The 21,502-nt window shown below is 35.3% G+C and overlaps 1 protein-coding gene across 1 annotated transcript in view; it reads right to left on the reverse strand.

The window, feature by feature from the left end:
* Positions 1-21,502, reverse strand: part of LOC145774492 (uncharacterized) — a 48,037-nt gene that overhangs the window by 751 nt on the left and 25,784 nt on the right. The window contains exons 15-41 of the mRNA XM_082585750.1: positions 19,782-19,948; positions 18,493-18,554; positions 18,189-18,291; positions 17,419-17,574; positions 16,682-16,812; positions 16,438-16,505; positions 15,485-15,544; positions 14,802-14,915; positions 13,718-13,863; positions 13,174-13,232; positions 12,199-12,298; positions 11,828-11,986; positions 11,286-11,416; positions 10,892-10,983; positions 9,683-9,825; positions 8,291-8,349; positions 8,047-8,146; positions 7,577-7,735; positions 6,680-6,810; positions 4,840-4,922; positions 4,507-4,683; positions 4,078-4,134; positions 3,285-3,408; positions 2,337-2,448; positions 1,516-1,739; positions 1,095-1,261; positions 387-470 (exon numbers count right to left, since the gene is read on the reverse strand). Coding sequence (XP_082441876.1) covers positions 388-470; positions 1,095-1,261; positions 1,516-1,739; positions 2,337-2,448; positions 3,285-3,408; positions 4,078-4,134; positions 4,507-4,683; positions 4,840-4,922; positions 6,680-6,810; positions 7,577-7,735; positions 8,047-8,146; positions 8,291-8,349; positions 9,683-9,825; positions 10,892-10,983; positions 11,286-11,416; positions 11,828-11,986; positions 12,199-12,298; positions 13,174-13,232; positions 13,718-13,863; positions 14,802-14,915; positions 15,485-15,544; positions 16,438-16,505; positions 16,682-16,812; positions 17,419-17,574; positions 18,189-18,291; positions 18,493-18,554; positions 19,782-19,948 — 3,167 coding nt within the window. The 3' untranslated portion in view covers position 387. The remainder of the gene's footprint in view (positions 1-386; positions 471-1,094; positions 1,262-1,515; positions 1,740-2,336; positions 2,449-3,284; positions 3,409-4,077; positions 4,135-4,506; positions 4,684-4,839; positions 4,923-6,679; positions 6,811-7,576; positions 7,736-8,046; positions 8,147-8,290; positions 8,350-9,682; positions 9,826-10,891; positions 10,984-11,285; positions 11,417-11,827; positions 11,987-12,198; positions 12,299-13,173; positions 13,233-13,717; positions 13,864-14,801; positions 14,916-15,484; positions 15,545-16,437; positions 16,506-16,681; positions 16,813-17,418; positions 17,575-18,188; positions 18,292-18,492; positions 18,555-19,781; positions 19,949-21,502) is intronic.

Genomic DNA, 21,502 nt, shown 5'->3' on the forward strand with positions numbered 1-21,502 from the left:
ACGCCTGGTTATTCTAACCAAAAATAAGACACTAAACTCATGTTCAGCATACGTTTTGAAAACTATACTGTATTCATCTTAATTGCAAAACATTTTGGTTCTTTATTTTTGATCAGAATGATACAGCTAATTCTGGAATAATTTGTAGTGCTGCAACTTAAAATGTTAAACCAATTTTTCAAACCGTGAGCAACATAAGATGCAGAAAAATATTGTTCCTTGCAAACATTTCAATTTTTAAAATTTGTTCTGTTTAAATGTGCAAAAGAGGAATATTTTTCTTTGGTTAACACTTAGCATGGAATGATGCCTTTCTACCACATGTTGTTGCTTCATGAAACATATTATTGGAAGCTTACACACACACAAGTGTCTTCAGTGTTTACCTTATGACGTGGGTGTTTCACATGAAGATTGTAGGTGTTTTGTGAAAAGACCTGGCTGGTCTAAAGCAAAAGTATCCAAATTATCTGCAATATATATTTGCGTTAGCAAAAACACCGAAATAAACACGTAAAAGTAGTCTACAAAGAGTGAACGAAAGACTTTAACTGACAAATTGTTTTGTGTACATAGTAGTCTATGTTGGTAAAAATGCAGAATTAACTTGCTTTATGTAATTGTTTTTCGCTTTAGGAAATAAATTCAACGTATAGGCTTACACAGCAAACAAATGTATCAACATTACAGATCATTGAGTTGCAATGGAGTATTGGAGTAGGGTATTATGGAAATATTTCTTCTCGTCACCAAGATCCAGGTAAACTCCCAGACAGCAAATCAACAGTTTCAACCCGTTGATTTGCTGATGGGTAGGCATATCATAGCAGTTCGTGCTACGTCGTATTGGTATACCAAATGCAAGAGTTCTTTTTAGTCAAAGGAACTTTTCTTGCATTTTTTCTTTAAAGTAAAAACGTAAAGAGGCAAACATCATATCAAACAATGCTTCATCACATATAACTTTAACTTAATCAATTCTTGCAATTATGCGTTCTTCTGTTTAATTTTTTAACATATAAACTCCCAACATATTGACTACATAACACAAAGTAACCATTGCGAAAGGGTCATGCACAAATAAGCAACGTTACCTGCGCAAGCTGAAATTGTTAATTCTTCAAGAGTTTGTAAAGCGATTCTTGCAACGTTTATTAAATAGCTCGCAGTTGATGAAGGATATATTTCGTGTAAAGTGGATTGAAAATTACAATTTGTTTGAGCTGTTCGAAGGAACCACGTCTTGAAACTTCGAAAAGCTCTGCAAAATATATAACGTAAAATTATTATTGCCATAACATTGTTTTGCATATGGAGAACAACTCTTGTTTATTCCTTAGGCGCTTATGTGGACAGATTAGAGAATAAAATGTAATGTACAGTACAGTAAATTAAAAATAAAATAACAAATGTGTGTAAAGATAAGCCGCAAAAAATTGTTTCAATTAAAAACAGCTACTTTGCTAAATACTTTCTCAATTTCATATAACAACGTTGCTGTTTTGGGAAAATTACCTACAAACATCTTTTTTATTTCGCGCCCACACATATCGATAATATAAAGTCTTTGTTTTGTCGAGTAGGGCGTCCATGGTCCCATTCGTACACCCCACAACATTGCCCTCCACCGTGTGCGGGTACGGAAGGTTCAATCCAGCGTGGAAACAGAATGCGTTGATCTCAAAGTTTGGTCGTGTCAGAGTTTGTGTCGTGATGTTGTACAGCAGAGATATCATCCTCTGAAAACAAACGCTGTTACATTCAGCACATAAATGCTACCACACTTTCCTAGTTCTTTAATGGATGATAGACTTGGTCTTAGGCTATTTATAAAATCCAGAAAATTGAACAGCAGATATCTAGTTTGTTTTTATAAAGTTGTATGGTACAACGAATGCTTGTTCAATGATAGTAATGAAACAATTAAATAAAATCATGTACGTACAATTCTCAAAAGTGTAAAAAATATTTATACCATGCTACAGTTGCTATCGGTATACTCAATACAAGTATACTGTGTTTAGTAAGCTACAGCAGCGACGATGCAGCAGCAATTAAAGGCAATAAGTTTAATATATTCAATGTAACTTAGCTTAATCGTCAATTGACCTAAATAACAAATTTTATCGACGCTGGTTTGGCTCTTGGAGTGTGCACTTGAGCAACGAACTTTAAAAACAATTCTACACCAGTGGCATTAGTAGATGGAATAATTTACAGACAATAATAAAGCACTTCGCGTCTGACACACCATAATCATTTGTTTAATCAGCCTCATCCGCTGCATCTTGTTTTAGTAAGTTTCAATACAATCAGCAACAACACATTATCCCCACCTGGGAGTTAAACATTGGAAGGTTGTGCCTGTCAAGTACATTCCTACCACCTCCAAACCTGCATTCCAACAATTGGTTTCCAACACATCGAATCACTTCATCAATCTTGTCCCTTCAAACAAAAGCCACGTTTGTACAATTTGACAAGAAAAAATTTAAATTAAAGCGAACTCAAACGTTCACCAGTGGAAGAGTATGGGTATTGAAAAAGAATTTCAATAAAAAAAAGTCAAACCAAAAAGTAGCACAACATTACCTCGACATGTGTTATAGGTTTACATTCAATTTTGTTGCAAACGAAATGAGATGAATTTCAAGAGAGCTTGTAGGCTATGGCGGCAGTATTAATTTTTTTTTTCTAGCCTGAAAGTCGCCCTAAAGCTAAAACCATACTACTGTGTATTGTAATGAGGTAGTGCTTAGAGAAACAAATACGTTTTGGAAACATTAAACTTAACATTGGAACTCCCTTAACCAACAACTCTGAATATCATTCAAATTTAAAAATTAAAATTGTGGTTGTTGATGACAAGAGCGTAACTACAACAAACTTAATTAGGCTTGAAACATTTATGGGCTCGAAAGTGGCAAGTTTCATTGTACTGTATAATACTGGAAAGATGTTTTAAGTGAAAAACCAATCCCACATGCAGTATCGTTGACAGGGAAGGTCCAGGGAGTAATTTTAGACCGGGATCCAGGATGATTATAGAGTCTTATAACCTTTTCAAACTGGCTCGGAACATGAAGAAACCACCGCATGTTCTTTGAACATAGGGCGTGATTCTTAGCAGTATCTTTGATTTAGGGTGCAAGGATTTCATTGGCACCGGGCCAAGATTATCCTGTCAAAGGCCCTGTCAATAAGTGTTTGAAATTGTGCTGCATGAAGTACAGCAAGAATTGTATTCATTGATATTTATGACAAGAAAATACTTTTTGTTTTACCTGCAAGATGCAGGGCCTGTGTAGATCCGTCGTCGTCTGAACAATCGTTCGCATCTGAAGACGCTTTGTACGGCCCCCTTGACGGTGCAGGATGGCAGAAACTCCATGTCTGGGATACGTGGAACTGTAAAGATAAACGTAATGTATGATCAAGATATGCACTCAATTCAGCATGCTCTGTATGGAAGGCTTACAATATCCGCAATTACGTTTTTGAAATTAATGAGATTAGTAATTTAAGTGCTGCATTAAACTTGTCGCCAAAAGTGAGCTACAGCAGACTGCTGTTGAAAATTGTTTTGAAAAGAAACAAAACTTAGATTATTGCTGTTTTGCTTCATCTTTGATAAGTTAAAAAAATGCTTTCAGGGTTTTATTTCGAAGTGTAGGCTACGCATGACGTCCTTATAATAGACTCTAGCTTTTAAACAGGGTAGTGATTAATTTGTGCTGTAAATGGAAAACTTACTTGTACAAATGTAGCCAGAAAATACTCAGCCTAAGACAGACAGTTCGCAAGAACTTATCCTTTCTATTGCAGAACTATTTGAACTACTTCACAATGTACAATAGATATAAACGACCTATTTTAGCCTGCTGCTACGAGTTCGCTGTGGCAGTACAGGTTTTAACTAGGTTTCGAAACACAGTTTTCTTGTCATTTGCTATATTTTAACTACTTTAAACAACTGAAACTAAAAGAGCAAAACTGCTAAACACTTTTGTAAAACATAAATCCCTTTAAAAAAAAATTTTTTTGACACACTTTTGTATATTCTCCTGAGTTTGTTACCTGGTACTGTCAGTCCAGCTTGACTAGTAGATGATAATGACGTAGTGCTGATTGAAGCTGAAAATTTTGTCCAATTAGTAAACTGTGTATAACATTAAAAAATGCAACAACTTTCTAACAAAAAGCGTTCGATAGTCCAAGCGCTCAACCAAAGATTAAATGCCTCAACTTGGCAAGTGATAGTTCTTGAGTAATATTTGTGAGTAAAAGAGACTACAGTATCATTGTGATAGTGAAAAACACTGTACCACCTACGTGGCCTAAATTATAAATTAGACCTACAGTATATCCAAGTTGAGCACAGGTAAATGTTTATTGACATATTGTGAACTAACCACGTATTTTAGTAAACATATCTACTTAACCTTAATTTAGCAAGGCGTTGAAAATTATACGGAATAACTTAATATATTGACAATAAATTTTTACTTTGTGCTGACGTTGTATCGGATTCCATTGTGGTCGCACTGTTAGATGTGAAGGCATCTGTTGTTGGTATTGGGGTTGTCACTGCGGGGGAAGTTACTGTTGTTGATGTTGTACTTGTTGTTTCTGTTGTAGTTGTTGTTGTAGCTGGTTTAGTTATAGTAATTGGTGTTGAAGCAGCTGAAAAAATGGTTGGCTTTATGAGAAGCGTTAACGCTTTCTAAAAAAATTATTGAGTTACAGTCTACCCGTGAAAATTATCGAAAAATGTTTTTCAGATAAATTGATGAAATAAGAAGAAATTATTTTATTGACAAAAAAACAAAGTCTACAAACCTATGGGAGGTTGATATTCAGGATCAAATGTATTCCTTAGAACTCTTCTAACTTCGTCATTTGTTATGACGTTGGAAGGATACCTACAGTACATGACAAGCACCAACCGTCAATGTCGTAATTGTGAGCAAATAACTGACGGTAACAATCATCATAATGCATGTTCATTGTTCATACATGAACAAAGGCCAACCATGGGCAGCACTACAAACTACAGTAGATACTTGAAAACCTTTGGCAAGAAGTCACAGCTAACTTCTGGAATAAATACCTCTCAGAAAAATCTCAACCCAGACAGCAAAATCCTTTTTTTTTGATGGATTTTTGTTGTCTGGGAAATGACAAGTAGCGAATACTATCAATACTGTTAGTGAGTGTGACGTAAGAAATGCAACATGTACAATACAAATTATATTAGTGACTATATCAGTGGTTCTCAACCGGGGTGCCGCGGCACCCTGGGGTGCCAATTGCAATGCTCAAGGGTGCCGCGAGATATTGAGATATTGCAATACTGCGGCTCATTCTTTATTTTAACTTTAACCCGTTAAGAGCGAAATTTATTTATTTCTAACCGGGTTTCAGTGCGTATTAAGTTTGGCGTCTCCCAGTTATTCCCTGCTCCTTTCTGGAGAGTCGCTTAGTGGGGAAGTCGCTGGCGGTAGGTTGATAATCCGCGGTAAGCCTTTGTTTTCTCAACCAGGAAAAACAGTGTGAAAGAGATTTTAACTCGTTGTTGTTCTTTCCATAAAAACGTTTAAAACGCATCATTATTGCAAGGTTTCATGATTTTATTTTGCGAAGATACCGAGAAATCCATTTTTACTGGACTCTCATATTGTTTTGAATCTTAAAGAAGAAGAAGAAGAATTAATTGACATTCGTAACAATGGAAATTTTAAGCTTATGCACAAGCAGATGCCTCTCGACGAGTTCTGGATAAAAATTCAAAATGAATATATAACCTTGCGTTTGGAAGAAAGCTATTGTGCTTTTGCTGCAGTTTTCCACGTCATACCTATGTGAAAGTGGATTTTCTGTATTAACGAACATAAAAACTAAAAAACGAGAACGACTGCTTATAGTCGAGGAAGAAATGCGAGTGGCTTTATCGAATGTGCCTCCAAATATTAAGGGCCTTTGTGCAAGAAGTCATGCCCAAATTTCACACTAACTTTTGAATAAATACCTTTATTTACCCGCGCTATAGGCTACTGTACAACTCATTCTGTTATTTCATACAGTTATTTGAAATGCAGAAACCTCATAAAATTGATCCAGTTTTACCAGGGTGCCGCAAACTATTTATCTCTTTGATAGGGTGCCGCAAGGTCAAAAAGGTTGAGAACCACTGGACTATATGGTAGAGCAAGGAAACATTACAGGAACATTGCATTTTGATATCATTTATTAAATTGTTCATGTCTTCGCTTTTGCAATCAATTAATAGGAAACACAAAATATAATACACTTTATCAAAACACTTGATCCAGTCTTGTGGCGCCAAAACGAATTTATTGATGCGCTAAAGCTCCTTCGTTAATTTGAAATTTTCTGATTAGCCAAATTTACATTTCGTTTTTCTTCTACTATAAATACTTCACCACTTTTAGGTTTATTTTATTCTGACGATAGCTCCTGAACAGAGTCAAACGAAAACCTGCAGCTTCGAGCTATGTGCAACCTTCTATACTCACAAAATGTAAAGCAAATGAACCGTTACAAATTTTACAATAGCAAAACAAATGCATGGCTTTTCAAACGGTTTATGGGGATTTTTTGTTTTTTTTCTCCTTAATTGCTGAAAAAAATTGTTGCAAATAAGAAACTATGTTCCCACCTTGAAAGCAACATGTACCCCACCATGATCCGGTTCGGTCGCCCAGTTACTATCACTGTGTTGTTTGTTAGTGAACTTCCTTCGTGATATTGAGAGAAGTCAAATGAATCGTAGGCGTTTGCCTGGGTGTCCTAAAGGCAAAAATGTCCATACAAAATTAAGTCCAATTAAAATTGCATCTAATAGCCTACACCTCCATTAAGATAATTTCTATATTTGCTTCCAAGTGCTGGGGATGAGAAGATAAGGTTCTCATTGTACTAACTAAGCCTTCGCCACTAAAGAAAGTAAGATGGCCAATTCCTTTCTCTTGGCCGCCTTTCTTTCAGCAAATACGCCCAACCAATTTATTACACCTTAGGTGGAGGCGAGCTGTGTTTTCAATAATCTGCTTAAGCTGTGAGTTGAACTAGGATTATATTAATAAAAACAAAGTTATTTTTCCGCTACACCAACCCCCTACCTTTTATAAAGTAGGCTATCTCTTATAAGTCAAATGGTCACTCAAATAAGCTACATATTATAATCTTTTGTTTAAGATTATTCTTAGAATAGAAAAGCCTTCTTCTGAACCTTAATTAGGCAGTACAATAAAAACACGATTATAAATTCAAATACTAGTTGTTGATTTGAACCACTCATCTATACCCTCAAATCGAGATTTATTTAAAGCAGATGGAATCACAATTCTAAACTGCACACACCGAGAATTAAACCAGCCAGCTTTTCATTCCATCATCACCGTCGTCTTTTTTTTTGCAAGCGAGTAGGCCTATGGTATTAAGTGAGGGACGATTCCCTGCCACTCCGATACGTTCAGTAGTTCTGGACCTAACCACATCGGGCTTAAAAAGCAGGACTGAGTATTTTTCAATTTACTAAAATTTATTATCTTACCGATAAGTTTTGTAAAGCAAAGTACAGCTCGCATATGGTGGCATCCGCTGTACCAGAGATCTGGAAGACATAGTATTCTATGTAGACGTCTCCCATGGCTAGGATGCCATCAAACTTCGTAATCGTGCCGCTCCCGTCTGCTCCAGTGTCGCCTTGCACCTGGTAGTGACCAACAAACAAATGGATATCATGTTTAACGCGCTTTGTGGACATCATGTACCTCATACAAATTTAAAATAGAAAAAGTAAAACATGAAACAAAAGAAATCATCAAAAAAGCTGTTAGGAACAACCTACGGTAAAATATTTTTAAGGTTTGTATAGATGGAGAATTGCTATGAAGATCGACTGTGGTGCGTTATCACCGGTTCTCCTATGTAGGCTATGCCCGAAATGGGTTTGAAATGATTTAAATATTAATTTACTAAAATGTTATTTCCAACATAGCAGCCATAGACAATCATTCTCACCTGAATCGCATACGTCAGAGGCTGGAGTTGGTCATTCTTTATGTAAAGCAAGGCAACAAACGGGATTCCGGCTTGTGTTTGAAAGTCGAAGTTTTCAAAGCTGCAGTTCAAACAGAATAAGTGAAGTTTCTACCGTTTTACAATGAGAATACTAAAGTTCATTGTGTCATTTTTTCTGTAGAGAGCTCTTTGTAAACTCGAGAAATAACTTTTTTAAGTTTATCATTAAAGATGCATTAATTACCTGTAGGCTTCACCGTAGATAACGTTGACTGTTCTCCTTCCATTTTCAAACACATTTATCTGCACAAAGCAAAGATGGTTACTTTATGTGACATTTGAAACAAAGAAAATATTGAATGTCATCTCCGTGTATATATCCTTAAAATGCACATGCCATGGAACCGTTATAAAATCAACCCATTTGTTCATTGGTCAGAGATCTATTTTGTTGAGTTTTTTAATAAATTTATACTGCTTTGTTCTTTGCTTTGTTCATTGGTCTGTTCTCCAACAACAAGCTGCAGTTCGCCTACCTGAAGGTCTGTCTAGATATTTTGAAATTCAACGTGGAGTCAGACAAGGCTGTGTGATGTCACCAGATCTGTTTAACTTGTATAGTGAAATGATTCTCAGAGAAATAGAAGGTATTGATGAGGGAGTTTTAGTGAACGGCATCTCATTAAACAATATTCGCTATGCTGATGACACTGTGCTCATAGCGACATCCCCGGATGGTTTACAAACACTAATTAACAAAACTTCAGACATCAGTGCAAAATATGGAATTCAAATTAATGACAAAAAAACAAAATGCATGACTATCTCCAAACAAAGTCCTGAACCCCACTTTGTACTTCACCAGGGAGGCAACACATTTGAACAAGTGTCTTCTTTCAACTATCTTGGTTCTCTCTTAACAGCGGACGCACGATGTAAGAAAGAGATACGAAGAAGAATAGGCCTAGCTAAAGACGCTTTTAATAGACTACGACCTATTCTATTGGATCGCAAGCTTTCTATTCTTTTGAAGGTGCGACTTCTCAAAGTGTTAGTGTGGTCTGTTCTCCAGTATGGTTGTGAAACATGGACCTTCAACACAGAAACTAGGCGTAACATTGAAGCAGCTGAAATGTGGTTTTACAGAAGAATGCTCAGGATTTCATATACTGATCACATCACAAATGCAGAAGTTTTGAACCAAGTACATCAAGATAAGGAACTATTGAACAACATAACTCAAAGGCAACTCAAATTTCTCGGCCACATTATCAGAAAAGAAGATTTCGAAAATCTCTGTCTAAGCGACCGCCTTCTCGGGAAACGTGCTCGTGGCAGACAAAGAACAACATTTATATCCAATTTCAATACATCAATCAGCCAACCAAGAACACTTTGGGACACTGCGCGACAAAGGGAACACTGGAAAAATTTACGAACTGAGCATCTAGTTCATCAAAGACCGCATCGGCTATGATACTGTTGATGAGACTGCTTTATGCAAAAGTATAACAGTTTTTCTAAGTTTAATTAACAATAATTTTTCTAAAGCAGCATTGATGTTGATGGAGCCTATTAGCTACAATTTTTTGTATAGAAGTTTGTTTTGTAAATTATTTCAACAAAACAAACTTACAATGTTTCCATTGTCGAACATATCCTTTCCTCCATCAGCAATCATCATTGCATTTCCGTCGTATCTATACTTGTGCCATTGATCATAGGATTCCATAATATCCTTTTGTCGTTGAGAAATGCGTTCCAGTATGGAAGTTATAGCTGATGAATACAAGAAACGAAATTAAACATGGAATTCTATGTTTTTGCTAACAAAACTCTGAGAATCAAAGGTAACAATAACAGGACATAAATATAGAAACAAGAAAGTCATGACAAGTGAATAGTTGCTTTTGCTTTGCATACTTGTGAACTAATGATGGAACAATTAAAGATGGTAAAGCCATCAACAGTTTTTTTTTTATATATTAATATATTAATAATTTTTTTATATAATATATATATATTAACAGCACAGTAAACGAAAGCGCTGCACAAGTTTGGAATATGATAATATTGCAAACGTTAAAAATTGAACGAACAATTTCTTGTTGATGCGAGTAACCTGGATTAGTTTGATGCCGTACTTCTGATTTGTATAGCCAGCAATATAAAAAGTTGCTTAGAAACATTAAAGGGGTACTAAAGGAAAAACCTGACTTGGCGATTTTCCACGTTCTTTGTGTCATGCTACCATAAAACGATTTTCAATAAAATTTTGCCCCATTGCGGTCTGACCACCATTGTGCGCGTGCTTTTGTCAGAGCTTTCAAAATGAGATTGGGCCTGAGCAACGAAGCGTGCGACTGTACAGTCTACGTAACAAAAGACTAGCAATCAACCGATCACGCAATAATTGTTACTGCGGGCGATTTGACTGTAGGCTATGTACGTATGTACATCAAAACAGCGCATTTCAACATCAAAACAGCAAACAGTTTGCTCAAAACATCAGATGTGGTAACGTGGCTTTTGTTATTGCTGTCTTTTATTACGTATTCTCGAGCAGTGTTTGCACGTTTTGGTCATTTTGAAAAAATGAAAATAAATGAAACACTGGACTTTGGGCCTTGCCAGCGCCATTGAAAACAATTTTTTTGGGGTAATTGTTTTTGAAATGTATTCTTGAATGTTCAGTTTACTCATTTTAATGCTTAATTCCGGTTTGAAATTTTCATTTAGTATGCCTTTAAAAGTATATTGAAAGGGTTATTTATCTCATGTCAAGGCTTAAAGCTTCATTTGTCAATCAATCAATCAATGTTTGCAATTGATAAACAGTTTATACCTGGTGAGATTTCAAATTCGCTTGGTGCAAAGTTAAAAGCAATAGCAAAAAAACTTTCTATGTCAAATCTTCCAATGAGCGTGCTTGGAAACCTGAAAAATAAAACGAGATGATCATACAAGCACTCAATCCTAAAAAAGCTCTGAAACTTTTTCGTACATTCCGAGTCGTTGCTATGGATGAATGTTTGTAAACCAATACAAAAGTTAAAATTCAAAATAATGTTACATAAAAAAACAAAACAATCCATTTTGACTTCCATTAGTTATCAAAGCATGCATAAGCATTGCATAAAGATCCTCTGCCACACCAAGAACACTGAAGCCACATTGTAATCGAATAAGATTGCCTGAAGAAATGCTTAAACTATTGATTGATTGCTGCTACCATTTACCTAGATAGCAATGTGTATCCAAAAAGCACATTGAATGGCCTTCCGCTGATCCTGGCAGAGTTGTTGAGAAAGTCCAAATGTGACTCGGAAGTGAAAAGTTCAAACATGTCTGGTTTGTTCGACATTGTTTCCTGCAGATGATACGAAAACAAAATGATCAGTTTCTCATCTGAATATAATTTGATTCAGTCGGCAGTGGTCAATAAGCGTGCAGGTTTTCCATTATTTGGAGTGAAACAGATCAATTATGCAACAAATAAAAGATGCACGTTTTGGCAACAATACACACATTCAAGGGGTTAGTATATGAAGTAAAATGGATGGAGAATTACAATCACGACCTTATTAATCATTGATTATCTCAGGATGACCAACACAGTACAACAGAGCTCAAAATCGAAGAAGAACATTAAATTTTATTCAAATATTTTTTATAAAGCTACCACTCTTTGGACGAGTGTTCTAAATCACTACATTCAGTTTCAGCGTGACTATAGTAACTTGGAACAACACATGGCATCAAACTGTTCAAGTCCACTCACATTAAAGTCGGAGACAACGAAGTAGACTTCACAAATATTGCCATCACCGGCTCCGTGTATCTGAAATGCTTTGTACTCAATACGGAGATTCCCAACAACAACGACTCCTTGGAGGTGGGTAATCGTACCTGCACCATCTGCCCCAGGGTTGCTCACCACCTGAAATAGAATCAGCAGTACACCTTATTTTGTAGAAAGAATGAAATTAGTGTTACATTGTATGTTTTACATTGGTATGTATCGAAGTCTTCAAGTTTTGTTTTGAATTTATGTTAAAGCTGACCAACCTTTTCCAGACTTGCTTTTTTAATAAAATACTGATACAAAATTATGACATATCTTATGTTTCTATAATGCATCACCCCTCTTACCCTTATGGTGTAGTTCAAAGGAAACAGTCCTTCATTCTTAATCCATAGCATTGCAACGAAAGGATCGCTGGCCACGCTCTGGAAATCGAAGTTGGAAAATCTAAACCAAAGAATTCGAAATATTGCTGAAAGTGTTTCTCGGAATTACAAATCTTACGTTTACAAAATTACAACTTGTTCTATCTGGCATATGTCTTCAACATTGAAACGCAATAAAGCAATCTCTAATCCAATTATCATCCTGTAAAAGTGTTGCCGAGAAACAGACCGCAGACCACATCATCAACGATTGTACCATCGTCAAGTCACTTAACGGAGTGGAAGGTCTGCGCGGGTTGGATAATGAAATCAAAGACTCCTTCCAAGGTAGTCCAGGAACATCGTAAATCTAGAGTGGTAAAAAATAGACCCTTGGTCCTAGGGCCTAGAGGCTCACACGACGACGATCCCTCACAATATAATGATACAACCGACAGAAGATTGACGCAGACATGACACAAAATGACGCAACATGACGCAGATTGCAAAAACTGTTACTCTGTTTTATTTCTCGAAGGTATATCTCCGGGAGATATTTTCGTACTATCTCCATCTAATGATATCATTCATACACAAAACAAGCCCCGAAGAATATAAACCATAGCAATTTTGTTTGATTGTTTATAAGAGATCGACTTTAAAAATACGTCTAAATATGTCCACAGAAATCTTACATAGAAATACTGGCAACAAGCTTCAGGCATGAACATGTAATGTATAGGCCGTCAAAAGCAACAACATTAAAGATATGAAAAACGTAAAACGACGTATTTTATAACACAAATTTAGCAGTTCCGTGATGAAGGTTAATGAAATAAAACACAGAAAGTGATAGGGTTTTGCAAAATAAATTACTTTCGATTATAATTCAAAATTAGACTAAAATAGTGAACTCAAATTCAAAGTTTAAAAACAGTTGATCACAATGTTACTCACTCATATTCCCGGTTATATTCTACTTCTATTTTTTTCACCGAATTCTCAAATACTTCGATCTGAAAAGGGAAAATGAAAGATATCTAGTTTTCATAATCATCATTTAAATCCTTCCAAACTTTACATTTTTTATCCGTTTAAATCAAAAATGATAAAGTTCTATTTTTGAAACAACGGAAAATGAAATCTTTTTAGTCACTCTGTTGATTTGCACTTATTTGCTATAGATTTATTCGTTTTCAAATAACATTGCACACTGTGAAACACAAATGCTTACACTATTAGTTATAGTAGCATGTGATACTGAGATCCTTACTTGAAAAGGCACAAAATAAAAATTATCTATTTTTATGTAACACACCCAACATGCAATAGCAGAACGTCGATTTGATTATGAAGTTGAACTTATGTTTAACATTTAATATGTTTAAAATTTAATACATTTAACACGTTTAGCATGCCTGAAACACAATATATTTTTCCATTCAAATGAATGGTCACTGCACTAAGCCAACATCATCAATCTTAGCCAAATTCTTCATACCACATTGCCAGTGTCATATATATCATGACCGCCATCTTGGATACTTCTGGTGTTTTCACCATCGTATCGATAGCTGAACCAGTCAGGGAAAGAATTGCTTATTCGTTCTCTGTTTAACTCGATTATTTCAAAAGCTTGCCGAAGCTCTGAAATCATACAGCATAAAACAAATAATGTCAGAGTTATTGTAAACGTAGAAATAGTATCTTGGTTAGTCAAATCATGCTTCAAAAGCGCTAATTATAAAAATAAAGAAAAAATGCAGCAACTATTAGGTAAACAAAACTCAGCATTGAGATAGTTAAATTAAAAAAAGGGGAGTTTGCGACACTTTTTAACCTTGAATGGGCGTAAAGTCCACAAGGGATCCACGTAAAGCAGATACTTAAAGCTTGAAATAGTTACTTTGCTTAAATGTTTCTTTTCATTAAACGCTTTTGAAAATACGGCTAAATTACATACAGGAGCATACAATAACAATTATTACATTTGCCTTGTGTATGTAAGAGATCGAGAATATGTGAAAGCATGGCCACCTAAAGATACGGCCTGATTTGTCACATTTTGCAGAAATTTTCAAATTTTTCTAACTTTGGGCGAACGTTTAAATAAATTTTTCTAAAAATTAGATTTTTACGCTTTCTTTATTCTTTTCCCCAGATGACACAATAGGTTTGAACATCCTCACATGTTGAAAAACAAAGAAAATTTGATTTTGTAGATTTTAGTTAGACTGTTAATTTTCAATAACAGTCTGATTTTGCGTTTTTCAACTTACTTTTTCTCGTTTGCTACTGCTTCCTCAAGGCAACAAAAAAGTTTTTTGTCATTAGGAAACCGCAATAAGTAAAAACATCTCAAAAAATATCAGCCAAGCACTAGCAGTAGCTGTAATCAAAATCTGCAAAATGTGACAAATCAGGCCGCATCTCCAGGTGGCCATGGTGAAAGAAAAAAAATGTATTTTTGTTTGTAGCCAGAAGAGGTTAATTTTCTAATAACAATCGCCATTGTTTTATCACAAACAGTGTCTATGTGCTAACAGAAGTAATCACGCAAAGTATATAACAACAAAGACACTTACGACTCATTCCTTCAAATATTGACCCTGGTGCGGTAGTGCTGACTTGTGGTGCTGCGGTGAGGTCTACACCAGACGAAGTGGGGCGTGAGGGAGATGGTTGACGTTCTGTTGTAACTGTAAAAGCAAAGATAACTCTTAAAATTGTTATTGATATTGAGTTTTGGCTAATGTTAATTAAAACGTCTTAAACTCGGCTGCATACATTGCTTAAAAAAAAAAATGCATTGCTTCTTATAGCATGCTATTTGATTGTGAGCGTTACAAAGTCAATTTTGTTTTGTCAAACTCTCCAACAGCTTTGAAATATTACTTAAACTCATTTTTGTAATAACACGAAGTTTTATCGACCCTTTCTAATTCTTTCAAGGCTGCTGAAATATTACAATCTATTGTCTAATTTAGTATAGAAATTTCGTGAAAATGCTGATATTTCAGATTTGGGACCATCATTTTGAAGGTGTCGTTGTATCCATGACATAGCATTTACAAAAGTAGTAAAATGTTAAAAGTTTATTTTTCAAGTGACTGCCCGATATGTGGTCTAGCGATAAAACCACCTGACCAATGCTCCACCTGACTGATAGTGATAAAACCACCTGACTGAGAGTCTGTGGATACTAAATAAGTAAGCCTACAGCTTTACTTGTATTGTTTTGTCTATGCAAAGGTTTGTAAGAACTCACTTGGTGATGTAATAATATCAGGTTGACTTGTTCCAGTTGACGTAATTGAATCTCCCAAAGCTAAAAAGTTAAAAGATTAACTTAGCGTGAAATACGCTTTTTGTAACAAATACATGAAAAAATTGTAAAAGCTTCTGCAAAGATTTGGTTTGTATTGCAGGTCATGTCATACTAATGGCTAAATATTTAATAATGCTTTTATTTGCACCCATTGCGATAATGTACAGTACACTGCGATCACAGATGCGATACAACAGACGACAGGAAGCAGCGAAGTGACATATAGTCTTCGAGTCAGCTGCTCCCCTTATTTTGGCTTGCCATTTAGTGTCTTTGCCGAGCCACAGCCGCGTGCTCTGGAGCGGTGTCGAACCTCATAGAGCGAGCGAATATCATACAAACACAAAACATATTCTTTCTTGAGTTACAGCAGCTTGAGGAAAGGTGATTCAAAGTATTGATATGATGGTCATACACAGGCGCGGATTTATGGGGGGGGCCCGGGCCCCCCCCGAAATTTTGTAAAAAAATTGTATGTTTCCGCATCAAATGGTTTGATATGCTTCTAAACAGCTCATATTAGTCCCTCGGCATCACAATTGATGAAAATGGTTGTTTTAATGTCTATTTTCTAGCATATCGTATATGTCGTAGTATCATTGTTCATATCTGTTTAGCTTTTTCTTTCTTTTTAATTGATTTTCAAATTTTCTGGCCCCCCCCCCGAAAAAAACTCTTAGATTCGCGCCTGGCCATACATGTAATGCAAAGTTAGAAAACTTACAACTTCAAAAAACATTACTGGGGTTACAAAAAAATAGACTAAATCATTTCATTGTTATTATTTGTGTAATGTAATAACTTGCAGTTTTCAGTGTTGTTGAAGAGCAACACAGATTGACCATTTGTGATAGTGTAACAGCTGAAAAAAAGCGCAAAGAGGGCCAACATACTTATCTCATAGAAGAATCCTCTTAAAAATCTCCGAATGCTTTCACGTCCAACTTGACTTCCTCTTGACCTAGGTATACAATAGTAATGTATGTAATAGTAAAACAGTAGTAATATATGTACAATTGTACATTATAGGGAGTATGCGTAAATATGCAAAATTTGTACATATGCAGTCTAATTGGATATATCAAGTATGCTTACACATGCAGCATCTGTACATATGCAACGTGTGTACGTATGTACCTTGATAACAGAGCATATCCCATCAGAGCGTTTTGTGGTCTTCCTCCCAGGGTCACTGTCGTTTTGACGGAATTAGTCATTCTTGCCGATTCGTTCATTTCAAAATATGTGTCTCCAGAAGATTGCCATTCCTTTAAATTAATTTTGGATAAACCTTAAGAACCATATATTGTAGGTAAACATGAAAGAGTGCTATAGGTTTCCTTTAGAATTTAAATAATGCATTCATACAATGTTTCGTATGTTCAAACAAACAAATAAAAAAGTAGCCTACTAACAATTGTTTGCTTTATATCTATATAGAGCTCAGGCCTATTCAAATATATTCACTATACGTCGACTAAAGAAACAAAACAGGACTAAACTTTTTTCCTTTTAAATTATTTGTGATTTGTTTTAGTTTATGTGGTTTGTTTTTGTTTTAATTATGAAGTTATTTGTTTTAGCTTAACATGAAATTGAACATAAACTTATATTACGCCGTTTTAATTGAAATCTGCTTGACAAAATGGACAAATTCTTTCAGATATCCTACTTTTCCACTCCATCGTTGGATTGCCCGTTGTACATACCACCCCATATTTTGAAGGCCTAGTTTTCATTAACGGCGACACCAGACAATTCATAAGCAAAGGGCGCCCTCACATTTATCGATAACACGAGGAAAAAAACGTTAGAATTGTTCATTTATTTCAACAAAACTAATAGCTAAAACCATGTAACTTTAATGCGCTTGCCTTCCTTGTGATCGTAAAGAAAACCTCGCAAACGCTTGGATCTAAAGTCCCATAAACTTGAAACACGGAATAACGAATGACCCCATTCTCATCATCCAATCTTCCGCTGTCTGTGGCATACTCCCCTGCTCCATCAGCGCCCAGGTTTCCTGCCACCTGTTTAGATGCCACACGTGGTGATTATACTGCAATAACGATTAAGCTGTAAAATTTCCATTAACTTTAACTCTTTCGTTTGTTGAAGTTATAAAAAAAGTAACGTTTTGTGACATTTTCAATAGTTTACCTTTGAAGCTTCAACATAGTTAGTTTATGGAAAGTTTAACCAAGCTGTTAACATTGCGATTTTTTATGCAACAATGAGCGGAAAAAATGGTTAAGTTTTGTAGTTTCTTTGGTTAAAAACATGTTGTAGCCTACTTAGACGCGTAAGTGTCAAGTTATTTCAACTTAATCACAGAGCAATCTAAAGAATTAATGCTAGCTGAAGATTTTAAAAAACATGCAATATCAAACTAACAATTTAATTTTACTGAAAACTGAATGAAGCTGTTCACCAGGCATTTAGTTAAATAACATCGTGTGATAGTTTAGCTTAATTTGCTCCAGTAGAACGCATCATGTCATTTAATTTAATTTTAATCGAAGTATAATGTCTATCTTAAACAACACAGAAAAGCTCCAAAAATAGTAGATAGGCTACTGATTTTTGGAAAGCTGAAGTCGTTCTTGGACGACATATGAACAAAACGTTGACAATGCAACCTCACTTGTATAGAATACGTCTCTCGACTTCCGTTGTCATTTCGTATCCACACCAACGTCATAAACGGGTGGGTCGTGCCTCCTACAAGGACGTCATAAGAAGGATATCTGGCAAAAATATAAAAATACGTTAAAAAGTCTTGAAATTAAAAACTATTTTGGTAGCAAAACAGTGAAAACAATTTTTTTGCTTTTGTGGCTATCATTGACATCCAAAATATATTTGTTTGCGAAACAAACAAGGTACCAAAGAGAGAGTTCTGCTAGTGTTAGTCCACAAACACGTGGAACTGTGCATAGCGTACTTACGTATGCATGGAGTTGTATACAAGAGATTCAAGTGGTTCCTCTTCATCATGAAACACCTTCACCTAAATAGAAACCAACTAGAAGTAACATTTTAATAGATTAAACACTTAAAGAGTATAAAATAATATCAGTCTCAAAGTTGCTTCGAAAAACGTATCACATGCCAAAGCATTTAAGATGGAAAAGATTGACAGCATGAAAATGGTTATTACTATTTCTATAATCAGATGTTATCGTTTGTACTGTAATTTTTTTGCGAGATTTAGGATTATTTAGCTCACGGCCTACTAAAACACGGCCAAATATGTTGCTATTTGGGAAAATTTCTAAGAGTCTAAATTGTTACAATCATAGCCATGATAAACCTGTCATTTTCCACTTACAAAAGTATGTAAAACAAGCAACATTTGCATCTAGACATATTTTTGGCTTGTTTTTCCAGAGATTAGATATGTATGTTAAGCACAATTTTTGTAATAATAATGTAAAATATGCAACACTTTCCAACTGCATCCTGGCGGTAGTCTCATCATACAGTCGTTAGTTTTTTTTTTATAAAGCAGGATCTTTCGCCAATAGCCATATTTTACTTGCAAAACTAAACTTGGCGAAAAACAAACGAATTAAAATTTAAATTGACACATCAAATGAACACTGAACAGCTTACAACATAGAATCCATAAAAAATCCTTGATATTTTAAATGGAACATGCAATTACACCAAACGATACTACCTCCAGGATGCAGTCGAAAATTTTTACATATTACATTATTATTGTGTAAACTGTACTCAACGTACATACCTAATCTCCGGCTAAACAAGCCAAATAGGTGCAAATATTGCTTATTTTGCTTACTTCTGGTAATGGGAAGATGACAGGTTTATCATAGCTATGATTGTAACAATTCAGACTCTTAGAAATTTCCTCAAATAGCAACATATTTGGCCGTGTTTTAGTAGGTCGTGTTTAGCTTGTGTGATAGCATACCGATCATCATGGAATGAGAAGATTTCTCACTAGCAAATTATCGGCACTAACGAACGAAAAATGATCAAATTCTCTCCCTTGACCATTTATTTTAGTAACTATGTCCACTCAAATAATTGCGCAACCTAGTTTAAAGTCGAAAGAATTTTTTTAACAACCATCTGAAGCAGAAGTTCAACCACAGTCATTTGATGGAAGAAAAAGTGCTTTATATTCTGTGCTATCCTATCTTTTGAGTTAAGCATTTAAAAAAGTTTTCTCTTTTCAAAAATAAATATTCTATGATATTCGTCTTCATACCTGGTTTCCAGTGTCAAACATATCAAAACCACCGTCGTTGATGGAATTCTGAGGTGATATCAAGTCATCATAGGCGTAGTGGAAGAATGAAGGAATTATGTTGGCTATTTGTTGCCGAAGCTTATTTGCTCGTCTCCAGATCTCACTCAGTGAGACGTTGACCTTGTCTAGAAATGAAAAGGATTTTCACAAATAACTCCATGCTGTCAGACGTAACTAAGTTATATTGCATTTTTGGTACTCAAATCATTTCTTTTTTCTGTGCTATTAAACTTGTGATCAATTGAAAATCCTACGAAAGGTGACGGCAATGGTTCTATTCCAGTTTTGTCATTTGCAGACCTCGCAGCTGCCAATCTTTATCCTTATACTATCCCTTACTATCCTTATAAATTAAATATATTTTTACCCATGTATTCTTCTCACTTATCAAAGTTTTTAAAAACGATATTATCTAAATTGTCCACTCATTCATAGATACGTCATACCAAAGGCAATATCAAAAATATTACGTAATTTTTAATTTTTGATTGATCTTTTCGCATGTCAAGTAAAATACACGGGAATGAAACTATTAAGGAAATATCATTCGTTTCTGGCGTAGGACACTTTGTTCGCTCCAAGTATTTCGTCACACAGCTTATGGCGCGTGTTTTCAGACAAATTAATGAACCACCAATGCGCGATGTAATAGTACTTGTTTAACTTTCAACTACATATTCGGAAATCTGTCTGAAATCATGCCCAATTAATTACAAAAATATTGACCCAGTTTGCCTTGCAACGCAAAGTTCATTAATCTTTTGGACATGTGAGTTAGTGCACAGCTTCAGCACCTCAATCAATAACTTGACAGCATTCGGTACTTTCATAAATTAGGCCTGCTTGCTACATCAGTACATGTATTGGTGGTCGGCTTACTGTACATTCAGAAAGCCATGACGCAATCAAAGTTCATGAACAGTTTCCGAATAATGTAGTTTGTCTTGCATTGTAACCGAACAGCCAACCAAATTTCTTTCCTACAATAGGTTGTTCTAACTCAATCGTTTTATCCAGATCAATGATGAAGCTGTAAGGTATTTCTGTCCGGCATTGTGGATTACCAAGTTACCAAAGATATGTCAACAAGCTTGTGATATCATGCATACTTGTTCTATCGTTTTTTTTTGCGTTGATTAATGGCTTTGTACTGTACTTCGTTGATCAGTCCAGCCACGGCCTACTAGAACACGGCCAAATATGTTGCTATTTAAGGAAATTTCTAAGAGTCTGAATTGTTACAATCATAGCTATGACAAATCTGTTATCTTCCCATTTCCAAAAGTAAGTAAAATAAGCAATATTTGTACCTAGACATATGTTTGGCTTGTTTAACCGGAGATTAGGTATGTATGTTAAGCACAACTTATGCAATAACAATGTAAAATATGTAAGATTTTCCAACTGCATCCTGGAGGTAGTATCGTTTAGTGTGTCGGTTTTGGTGCAATTGCATGTTCCATTTAAAATATCAAGGATTTTTTGTGAATTCTATGTTTTAAGCGGTTCATTTGATGTCCTAATTTAAATTTTAGTTCGTTTTGTTTTCCACCAAGTTTAATTTGCAAGTAAAATGTGGCTATTGGCAAAAGATCCTGCTATACAAAAAACTTAAGGACTGTATGATGAGACTACCTCCAGGATGCAGTTGGAAAAGTTTTACATATTTTACATTATTA

This window comes from Aplidium turbinatum, chromosome 7 (genome assembly GCF_918807975.1).
Source record: "Aplidium turbinatum chromosome 7, kaAplTurb1.1, whole genome shotgun sequence".
Classification (NCBI taxonomy): domain Eukaryota; kingdom Metazoa; phylum Chordata; class Ascidiacea; order Aplousobranchia; family Polyclinidae; genus Aplidium; species Aplidium turbinatum.